An 11,246-nucleotide genomic window follows, 5' to 3' on the forward strand; every position below is an offset into this window, starting at 1 on the left:
CAGATTGGCTTTAACAATTTCTGGGGCGCCTGGGTGGCACAGCGGTTAAGCGTCTGCCTTTGGCTCAGGGCGTGATCCTGGCGATCTGGGATCGAGCCCCACATCAGGCTCTTCTGCTATGAGCCTGCTTCTTCCTCTCCCACTCCCCCTGCTTGTGTTCCCTCTCTCGCTGGCTGTCTCTCTCTCTGTCAAATAAATAAATAAAATCTTAAAAAAAAAAAAAAAAAGCAATTTCTTTCCAAGCCCTGGGCATCTGGAGAGTTTTCCCAGACTGTTTTAACACTTCCTTTGCCGCAGAGATAGACTTCTGTAGCTACGGACTGCTACTACAACGCTGGGGAGATGCTATTCCTCGACTCCGAAGACGCCGTTCTCGCTTTTCTACTTAAAGTCTCCACCAAGGGATGACTCCCGCAAAGCAGGTCCAGCCCCGCCGCCCCAACCTCGCCCCGCGCGGGGGCTCGGGGTCAACCCGTCACCGCTGATTGGCTCGTGCTGTGACCAAGCCGCGGAGGGTGATAGGCTGCTGGAGACGCACCCCCTCGCCGATTGGGTGGGGGCAGCGAAGCCCGGGATTGGTGGAGCCCATGGGGCGGGTCTTCGCCGCTGCAGCTGCCGTTCGGACTCCCGCTCCCGCTCTCCCTCCCGGTGCAAGGCCGAGATGGCGACTTCGGCTTGGCTTCTGGGACGGCGCGCGGCGAGTTGGAGGATGCGGGCGCCGCGGGCGCAGCTCGCCAGCCTCGTGTCCCAGCGGGCCCACTCCCTTTTGCCCGTGGACGATGCGATCAACGGGCTAAGCGAGGAGCAGAAGCAGGTAGGGAGCCTCATCCCCTTCCGGGCGCCAAGGCCTGCTGGCCAGGCCGCACCGCCCCGCTCGGAGGTCGCCCAGACGCTTGTCTGCCCGGCGCCCACGCAGCCGCGGCAGTGGCAGCGCGGGGGCGGGCGCGGGCCTCAGCCTCCCCTCTGTGGAAACAGCAAAGCCTAGCTGCTGAGTTAGGTAAGGAGTCGGAGACAGGAAGGCTCCTGGGAGGCTGATGGTGTTTTGGTGGATTGGCAGGGCCACCGGCATGTGGCAAAAAGATCTGTCTGTGTGAGGTCCGCTTACACCCGAACACTGTCTTAAGACTGGTTCTCAAGCCTGCCTAATCATCATCACCAGGGAATCTTTTTTGAATACACACCTCGGGGGCTTTGAAGTTCATTGTATAATCTGCTATACATTCTTCAACCCCTTGCGTCCAAGCACGAAGTTGAACAGTAACCTGAAAGGGAGTTAAAGGTGAGGCTGAACCAGAGCCTTCCTGGAAGGAGACTGTGTTCACTTGCATGTTGGCACAGAGTTCCCCAGGAAGCTGATTCTCCTGGCTGTTCAGCAAGTGCCCGAGCCTCCAGGAACTCCAAAACCCATTTGGGTTTGCAGTCAGTAGACAGAGCTTTGACTCACCTCCCACAGAAAGGGTTCAATCCTAGCTCTCAAACTGATCTGCCAAAAGTTTCTAATGTCTTTGAATAATCCGTTGTAACCAAAGTCTCAGGGACAGAAAGCCTGGCATGTGCCAAAAACTGAAGAGGGTATGGCTGGAGCACAGTGAGTGGGGGTCAGAAAGGTACTGGAGAAGGCTAGGAGAGTCAGTAGGGGTCCGCTCATGCAGGGCCTTATAGGCCTGAGTAAGGAGCTTAACTTCTAAATACAATGGAAAGCCATGGAATGATTTTATGTACAGGAGTGACATTTTAAAAATACCCAAGCTGTCTAGGCTGAGGACCTTAAAAGAGATGGAGATCATCTCCGAGGAAGTATAAACTCGTATGTCCTCTAAGTTTCAGTCTGACGCCGTTTGGTGGGGTTACTTGTGGTCTGTTTTCCTGAATGTGTCCTCAGGATTGGAGATGCTGTTCTTAGTGGCAGTGAGGGGCTGTTTCAGTGGCATCTGTCCACCTCTCTCCCCCTAGCTTCGCCAGACCATGGCTAAGTTTCTTCAGGAGCATCTAGCCCCCCAGGCCCAGGAGATTGATCATATCAATGAGTTCAAGAACCTTCGAGTGAGTCATGATGCCCGTGCTGGGGGGTCTGGCGGGGGTGGGGCCGAGTGCAGCAAGGGGCAGTTTGGGGGCCAGGCTAGGCTGGGCTGGGAATTGTACTGGTGCTGGGAAGAGCTCACAGTCTTCTGGTAAATAAAACCTCCCTAACAGTGCAGTCCCTTTGTGTGAAGCATTTGGGTCTCGTTCCAGATGTGCCAGACACCTGTGACTGGCTGCCTCCTTCTCACAGCTCACTGCACTCACTCCTTTCTGTTGGCAGGAGTTTTGGAAGCAGCTGGGAAACCTGGGGGTCTTAGGTATCACCGCCCCTGGTGAGTATAGTTTCCTTCCCTAATGAGAACTTTTCTTGCATGCGCTTTAACACTGTTTCCAAAAGAAACAGGAAAGGAGGGGAAAGATTGTGCCCAGAGAAACCCAAGACTTCCTCTTGGACCTGAGAAAACACCCACTGACTGTCAGCCCAGAGAAGAGTACACTATTTAAGCAGTAACATCCAGAAGGCAAAGGGATGAGGCCAGTGTGGTTCACTGGGTGAGAATCACCTAGACTCTTGAACTCTGCATGTTTAATAAGCTCCCCCAGCTGATCTGGGGAGTTTAGAAAACCCCAGTATCATGCAGCTGTCTTGCACTTCAGTCTTACCATCTCCCCTAATCCCAAAGTTCTGCCCTACTAGTGGCATCTAGGCAGGACCACTCAGGACAGGTCTGTCCCTGTGGGGACTGCCTGTGTGCTCTCCCCGCAGCTGGCCTGGGAGCTCACTTGAGAGCAGATGGTGGTATGGGGATGGTATGGGGGGGTTCAGATGCCTGAGCCTCCACGTGAGGTGGCCAGATGATGCGTTTAATAGGCTCTCCCTGGGCCTGCCCACTGTCCTCTATGCGTCTTACTACTTGTTTCCAGGCAGAGAGGGCACAGAGCTGGTGGCTTTGGTTTGGATGTTGGCCCCTGAAGGAGAGGCCCAGCCTGGCTTGCAGTGCCTAGTAAAGAAATAAGCCTGTGGCCTCACCTGCCGAAGTCTGGACAGTCCACACTGCCTCACGTATTAGAACAGAGGTGGAACACAGTGTTCTTATGTCTTCCCTCACCACTTGGAGACGGTTCCTGGGATTCGAGCTGCTTCCAGAGTCATGCTAAAATGGAAAGACTTAAAAATGTAGACCATCCTGATGTAAAGTGATAGGGGGAACGCCCCTGGGAACTCCCAAACCAGACTGTGCTTTGGGGGTTTATGAGCCCCCAAGGAAAGCCAGTTCTGGTGAGTTCTGGTTTCCACCTGGTTGTCCTGGTGGCTGTTTCCAGTGTCACCCACCTGTGGGCTTCCCTTCCTGGAGTTGTAAGGGTTGAGCTAACCTTTCCCTAGAGCCTAGGATGAGCCTGACTTCTTGGTCAGAGTAAACATGGGTAAAGCCTTGTTTTATTTTGTTTTGTTTTGAGATTTTTTTTTTTTTTAATAACCTCTTGACCCATCGTGGGGCTTGAACTCTTAATCTCGAGGTCAAGAGTCACATGTTCTACTGACTGAGCCAGCCAGACGCGCCCATGTGCAAAGGGTCTTACCAGGGTTTACCCAAACAGCAAGGTGGGGGTGGGAGGTGGTAGCACCAGATGATCCGGACACTTTGATTTTGGATCTGTTGCCAAGGAAAAGCCACATTTTTTTGGTGAGGCGCTCTGAAATTCACTGTCTGTGGCACTCCTGTCCCATTACTAGTCTTGCCTTTTATTTTATTTTTTTTTACCTTTTTAAAGACATACTTGACATATAACATCGTATCAAATAACCTGTTGATTTGATAGCTGTGCTTCATCAGGTCCAGTCACTATGCCATGAAAATCTCACCTTCCTCGGGCCTTTCGCATGTGGTGTCCTTCGCTTGGTGTCTGTTCTTAGTACTCCGACCCCCCCAACCCCCGCCTTTGTGTTTCTCGGTTAACTCCAGGTCCCCTTTCATTTATTCATCTGCCCGTGCACTTCTGTGGCTTTCTGAACATTGGGTGCTCAGGCTCTAAGAGGTCTGTCCGGGGTAACGCAGGCGTTGCAATGACTGTTTTCTGAACCACACGCCAGCTCCCCAGAGGCAGCAAAGTCAGTTCTGTGATCTTGGAAAGCAGGGCCTACAGCAGCGTCAGCCTGTCGACCTTGCTAGGGGGTGACCTGGAATAGGAGCTGCGAGGGTGTTTCTTTGCTGCCAATGAACATTCCTGTGAATGTGCCAATGTAATCTGGGCTGCCTTTTCCCCTCCGCTGCCCGCCTCCACTCCCAGTTCAGTATGGCGGCTCTGGCCTGGGCTACCTGGAGCAAGTGCTGGTGATGGAGGAGATATCCCGAGCTTCCGGAGCCGTGGGGCTCAGTTACGGTGCTCACTCCAACCTCTGCCTCAACCAAATTGTGCGCAATGGAAATGAGGCCCAGAAGGAAAAGTACCTCCCCAAGGTGAGGAGATGGGGTGGGAGAAACCCTGAGGCACCCTCCTGGGTTGGCAAGGGCCAGCAGACTTGCTGGCTACAGCATGCCACCCTCAACCAGGTACAGGTAGGAAGGGTCAGGGATTTGCTTTAAAATAATTCAGTCAAAAGAAATAAAAATAGGACCAGAACTCCTGAGTTGGTCGCTGGACATCATTCGCAGAGCATTTGAGGAAATGGAAGACTCGGACTCGCTTCCCTTGCAAAGGGAACGGGAAACAGGAGCTATTTTCAGTCTTAGGGAGATAGTGGGCTTCTCTTCCAGGACTTTACCAGTACCTGGTCTGAGAGAAGTCTGAAGGGGTGTCATGTGAAGAGGTGAGAAGCAATGTCGTCAGCTCCCGTAGGGACTTCTGAAGTCATAACCAGCCCTTGTGGTTTCCCTTGCAGCTGATCAGTGGGGAGTACATTGGAGCCCTGGCCATGAGTGAGCCCAATGCTGGCTCTGATGTGGTCTCCATGAAGCTAAAAGCGGAAAAGAAAGGTGAGGCTCCTCTTGACTTGGGAGCTTCTGGAATGGGAGCTGAAATGGACAGGGGGACAGCCTTTCTCAGGGTGAGGGAGCAGTCATTGGGGGTGGCCTCTGCCAGGTTTCCAGAACTGTTTCCCAGTGGGGCAGCTTTCTGCTCAGCAGCAGGTCCCCAAACTGACTGGTTGGGACAAGGCCAACATGGCTTGAGTAAGTACCAACTTCTTGTCCTTAGGCGATCACTACATCCTGAACGGGAACAAGTTCTGGATTACCAACGGCCCTGACGCTGACATCCTTATTATCTACGCCAAGACAGATCCGGCTGCTGTGCCAGCCTCTCGGGGCATCACGGCCTTTATCGTGGAGAAGGTGAGTGGAGGGCCGTGCATGCTGGGAGCCTTTTGTCTCCTGAGGTCAGTCCCAGAGACGGCTCTCATCTGCGGGTTGCGGACACAGTCAACGTGTGCTCTGCCAAGGCTCCCGGAGGTGGGAGGAGGTAGAGGAGCCAACTGAAAGGAGGGTAGCCAGATTGGAGCCCGAGAAGGATGAGTCAGGTCTGAGTGTGGTGGAGCCACACAGAGAAGCGCAGGAAGATGAGGACTAGAAGGAGGCAGCTGGGTCTGACAACCGGGATATCACTAGGTGGCCTCCGGGAGAGTGGCTGTGGAACCACGGTGTGAACAGGAATGCGGGGGGCGGAGGGGGGGCCAGTGAAGGCCGCAGCGAAGCAAGGGGGAGATGGAGCAGGGGTTGGAATGAAAAGGCGGGCATTTGCGTTTGTTTTAAAGAGTGGGAGAAAACTGAGCAAATTCTTTGGTAGAGAGAAAGGAAAATAGGAGAGGGAGAAATGGAGGTGTGTGGGAGCAAGTGGGCCAAACCCAGCGGTGAGCCATGGGAAAGGTAGGCCTGGGTTACAGGCGATGGTGGAGAAGCCATCTGACTCACGACCGTGAGGTCTGAGGGCTGGGAACCATGGGGGTCGGGGAGTTGGGCGAGAACTCCAAGAATTGGGTGTCATAAAGGTTTGCAATACCCCCATAGAGAGAGGGGACGGACTGAGACTAGAGGGAAAAAAAGTGAGTAGTCCAAAGGGCCTGGCAGATGGGGCGCCTGGGTGTCTCAGTCGTTAAGCGTCTGCCTTCGGCTCAGGGCGTGATCCCGGGGTCCTGGGATCGAGCCCCACATCAGGCTCCCCACTCCGCTGGGAGCCTGCTTCTTCCTTTCCCACTCCCCCTGCTTGTGTTCCCTCTCTCGCTGGCTGTCTCTCTCTCTGTCAAACAAACAACTAACTAACTAAACAAACGGCCTGGCCGAGATTGGAAGTCTCACAGTCACATGGTGCCACTCTCATTAGCCTGCCCGTGTGCACCGCCTGCCAGTCACTGGGCAGTGCACGCTGCATCTGGTTAGCCAGGCCCAAGCCCTTAGACAGCTGACTTGATCCTGGGTGGGACTCCACTACAGATGCAGAGGGACAGCGGCAAAGGAATTGAGTTACCTGGAGAGAGGGTCTTGGAAGTGCTTTCCCCTGAGGAGAGGAAACAGCCAGCAAAGGTCAGAGGCTGCCCAGGAGTGCAGTTCTTGAGAAAGACCTGCTCCCACGAGAAGTGGGGAGAACGCACTTAGTGGCAGAGGACAGGGGAGCGGAGGGCTGGACCTTCTAGGAGTGGAGCGGTCACACAGAGTGGGGGCCCCGGGAGGAGGGTGCAGTGTGTTGTGCAAATTCGGGACCTAGATGGGAAAGTGGGCATTTCCCAAGGGTCTGCCTTTTACTAGCCCCCTTGGGGACTGGTCTGTAATCAGGGCCACTTTTCTTCTGCGTAAAGGGTATGCCTGGCTTCAGCACCTCCAAGAAGCTGGACAAGCTGGGGATGAGGGGCTCTAACACCTGTGAGCTAATCTTTGAAGACTGCAGGGTTCCCGGTGAGTCTCTGAGAATGGGCCAGCCCCTGTCTGACCCTTTCCTAAGCTGCAAAAGCCCATCTCTGGGTAAGAGAAGTTCACCATTGTTAGCTTACTGATGACATGTGTCTAGATGGTGGGCCTCTCTCTACTGCGCTTGCCCAGGTGCCCATACGTGTGGCTGCCGGGCAGCTCTCCCCCCGGCCAGAGCTGCGTGCCTGCCTGTGGCTGCCACGAAGGGCGCTATTTCCTAAGTGACTAATACACGGGGCCTGAGGTGGTATGCCAGTACCTGGGGTGGACGGGTGGGACATGCCCTCACCCTCTCATGTCCTCCAGACTTCCTCGTTTGTGCATTTCTCTGAATAGCCCACGTGAGGGAGTCATTAATGGTGCTAAAAAAACCATTCCGATAAACTGATGGAAGCCAGACTCAGTGAAGACAAGGGAATTCAATTTGAGTATTTTTGCCCCTGAAGTGTAACTAAAAACGTGACACGTCATGGGAGAGCCAGCATACCCGTCACATGCGAATTAGACCAAGGGCGTAGACTTGCTGACCAGCCAGATTTGCTCTGTGCCTCAGCCATAGACCATCCGTCTCCCCCATGACCCAGACCCCAGAACAGTATGCTTTGGTTACAAGGAGCATCTCAGGAGGCGGGATCAGAGCAGATCCTTCTTTGTCAGCAGGAAACAACTGCCATCATTCGGTGGGTCAGTGGTCCACGCCGTACTGAGTTTCCTGCCCACACCTCCCAAGGCCATCCAGTGCCCTGGCTTCTGGGGTGGGGGGTGCCCAGCAGGTTCGGTAATAGCACTGAATGACCCAACTCTTACACAGAGACCCTTCCAGAGGCCACTCTGGTCAGGGGTGGGGGCTGGGGATACTGGGCAGAGAGCAGACTCAACAGAGGGGGACAGAGTAATTCTCAGTTTCCTTTATGGGTATGGGTGAAAAGAACTAGGGAGGGGTTGGATGGCTTCTAGACCAAATTAGCTTTTCCTTCCCATCCAAAGCAGTCGAGGAAGAGAAAGGGAATGCCTGAAGATGGGGCCTTTGTGTCTTGTCTTGTGGATGGGGTGTGTGTGTATGTGTGTGTGTGTGAGAGAGAGAGAGAGAGAACGGATTGGTGGAGGTGGGTCCCTCTAGCAAGCTCTACTTTTTTTTTTTTTTTTAAGATTTTATTTATTTATTTGAGACAGAGCATGAGCAGAGGGGTGGGGAGGGAGAGGGAGAAGCAGACTCCCCGCTGAGCAGGGAGCCCGATGCAGGCTCCCAGGACCCTGAGATCGTGACCTGAGCCCAAGGCAGACGTTTAACTGACTGAGCCACCCAGGCGCCCCGTAGCAAGCTCTACATCTAACTGGAAGCAGAAAACTCCATCCTTTTCTCTCACTCGGCACCCTAGTTGAAGGTCAGAGGTCAGGTGACATTTTAAGGCCTGTGTGAAAGCCACGGTACCAAAGGTAGCAGCTTTCATAAAAGTGAGGAGGCTGTGGACAGCCCCCTTCCCCCTGACTGGCACTTTTCCCGGCAGCTGCCAACATCCTGGGCCATCTAAGTAAGGGCGTCTACGTGCTGATGAGTGGGCTGGACCTGGAGCGGCTGGTGCTGGCTGGTGGGCCCCTTGGGTGAGTGTGAGGCTCGGGGGAGCTGGGCTTTTGGCCTCCTTGGCAGGTTGTGACGTCACAGCCTTCCCCGTGGCGGGGGACCAATGGGAACTGCCTCCTGGAAGATGTACCTCCTTTCTGGGAGACAAAAGGAGTAAACCTCCTCCTCCCATGTGTACTTTCTTCATGGTGAAGGGAACTATTTTATCAGATAACAGACAAGGCCTGAGGTGTAATAATACTTAATTACTGAGGATGAAGCAGAACACCCAGGCTCTGAGGCGCGTCTGCACAGGGGTCCTGCCCCTCCATCCGCTGCCGGGGAAAGGAGCACAAGTCCTGGAGAGTCGGTGCAGTGACTGGCGAGGGTGATCAGAGTCTTCATGCTCCTTCTCTCCTCCTTGGGACTCCCGTTCCTTGTCTTGCCAAGCCGTCTCCCCCCAGGCCTTCCAACGTTGGCATTCTGCCACCCCCGCTGGCAGTGGGGGTACAGTGAGGCGTCTCCCCAGTGTCTTTCTCTTTCCTGGCAGGCTCATGCAGGCCGTCCTCGACCACACCATTCCCTACCTACACACAAGGGAAGCCTTTGGCCAGAAGATTGGCCACTTCCAGGTGAGTGCAATGCTTTTGCCGAAATGCACTTTTTCACGGGGTCCAGACTGTCTTTAACAAATGAGCAAACGGGGCAGTCCCTATCTTTCGCCATCAGAGTGAGTCTGGAGGCTTGGAACGTGGGCTCCTTCGGCATGCTACCTGGCTTGGGAACCTGTCAGCGAGTGGCTCACATGTGTGCCCACTTGCTACTCGAGATGAATGAACTAGACCTTGTAAGGCTGGGTGGTGAAGGGTGCAGGTTGTAGACAGGCTGCGGGAAGGGAGCAGCATTTCTGGTCACGCCTCCTGCGTGAAGCCACAGCAGGACGTCCGCGGGTGTAGCGGCCGGTGGAGGGCCCCGTCAGCGTGCGGGTCCACAGTGCGGCGGCAGCTCTCTGGGCATCTCTGTCATCCTAGGCAAGGGCAGTCTCCTGTCTGCCCCGGCACCCCTGGGCCTGGCTATCAGGTGGCTACCGCGGACGCGCTTTGGGTGACTAGGGGGAGAGGCAGAGGAGCGCGGCTCCAGCGTGTTGACTTGTGGCCTCCCCTTGTGCCCAGCTGATGCAGGGGAAAATGGCCGACATGTACACCCGCCTCATGGCCTGTCGGCAGTATGTCTACAACGTCGCCAAGGCCTGCGATCAGGGCCACTGCACTGCCAAGGTAAGGGCCGGCTGTTGGGGCTCCCTCCCCACGGGGCCCTGCCAGGGCCCCGCTGACCCAGAGCCCCCTCCCACAGGACTGCGCGGGGGTGATTCTTTACTCGGCTGAGTGTGCCACGCAGGTTGCCCTGGATGGCATTCAGTGCTTCGGTGAGTGGCCCCCGCTCCCTGCTCCCAGCCACAGAAAGTTCCTCTCCACGCCTCACTCTGCGCTGCAGCTCACTGCAGCTATGCTGGCACCTTTAGGCTCCTTCTGCCCCAGTTACTAGGAAGACATGTTAAAGCAAATGAGAAAACTGCCAGAGGCCATGAATTGTTCATAATGTCAGCAATGCGTCCCCCTGGCACTTCTGGCCTGGTTTAGGGATGCCTCAGAGGCAGGACGGCCGTGTCAGTGCTGCACAGGGCTTAAGGGCCCGGAGTTGGGCCAGAAGGCCTGGGTTTGAACCCTAGCCCCACGACCGACTGGCCCTGTGACCTGTGCAAATGACTTACCCCAGTGAATCTTCTGCAGTACCTTCTTGTCCCCCTTCCCAGGGTCTGCCGGCAGCGGTCCCCATCTTTGCCTGGTGTCCTCAGCTCTCTGGGTGGCCTGCCAGCCCCTCTTCCCCGCTCCCGCAGCCAAGGGCTCCCCACAGCCTCCCCTTTCACCACCATTTGCTGCTTCTCTTTCATCAGTCTCTCCTCCTCTGGCCTGTTTCTGGATACTTAGCTCTCTGTTTGCTTTCCTCACTGCCCATCACCTCCTGTTGTCCTTTCTTCCCCGCCCAAACCCTGGCTGCAGGCGCCAATGGCTACATCAACGACTTTCCCATGGGCCGCTTTCTGCGAGACGCCAAGCTCTATGAGATTGGGGCTGGGACCAGTGAGGTGAGGCGGCTGATCATTGGCAGAGCCTTCAACGCGGACTTCCACTAACCCCAAGACCCTTCGCCCCCTTTCTCAGCACCTAGAGGCCTTTCTTTGGAAGTAGAGCTACGGCAGCTCTCCCGCTGCTCAGCTGCACTTGCATCAGGCCCTGGCCTCTGCGTGCGGTGTCTACCACGGCTGGCCTGCAGCGCCCGGCCCGCCGGCCTGCCGGCCCGGATGCCACACGTTGAAGACTGGCGTGGGGGAAAGGGAGAGGCATTCCTAGTCACACCTTCTGGTCTGAAGATGCTGCGGACATCAGTGAGGGTTGTGGTGGGTGGAGGGCCGACCTGAAAAGTGGATTAAAATGGACTCAGCCGGAAGCGTACTGGCTTTTCTGGGGCTTGCTGGGAAGGCTTTGGTGACTCTGAAGTCCGAGCCCTCCACCTCCTTGGGTGAGCACTTGGGGGCGGGCAGGCAGCCACCTCTTTTTTGGAGGGGAGGGGGGCTGTGCCTCTGGCAGGGAGCCCAGTACACCAGAAGCATTGCCCTTCTACATGTATTTGAACCTGGCAGCCTCTTCTTTCTAGGGGAAAAAAACCCCAAACCTAGCCTCTGTTTCTGCCGATTTCTAGAGGCA

General features: G+C 55.5%; 1 protein-coding gene across 2 annotated transcripts; it reads left to right on the forward strand.

Moving 5' to 3' along the window:
- Positions 1-554: 554 nt before the first annotated feature.
- Positions 555-10,989, forward strand: IVD (isovaleryl-CoA dehydrogenase). Of its 2 annotated transcripts, XM_026480019.4 has the most exons (12): positions 555-814; positions 1,954-2,043; positions 2,303-2,354; positions 4,312-4,481; positions 4,904-4,997; positions 5,218-5,354; positions 6,812-6,908; positions 8,429-8,522; positions 9,032-9,113; positions 9,654-9,758; positions 9,835-9,907; positions 10,542-10,989. In XM_026480019.4, exons 1-12 carry the CDS (start codon positions 662-664, stop codon positions 10,673-10,675), a joined length of 1,281 nt encoding a protein of 426 aa, XP_026335804.1. In that variant the 5' UTR covers positions 555-661; the 3' UTR covers positions 10,676-10,989. The 2 variants fall into 2 exon arrangements, with proteins under 2 accessions (XP_026335804.1, XP_026335805.1); XM_026480020.4 differs by lacking the exon at positions 1,954-2,043 and having other exon boundaries at positions 594-814.
- Positions 10,990-11,246: the final 257 nt, after the last annotated feature.

The sequence above is a fragment of the Ursus arctos genome, unplaced genomic scaffold (genome assembly GCF_023065955.2).
Source record: "Ursus arctos isolate Adak ecotype North America unplaced genomic scaffold, UrsArc2.0 scaffold_36, whole genome shotgun sequence".
NCBI classification, from domain to species: domain Eukaryota; kingdom Metazoa; phylum Chordata; class Mammalia; order Carnivora; family Ursidae; genus Ursus; species Ursus arctos.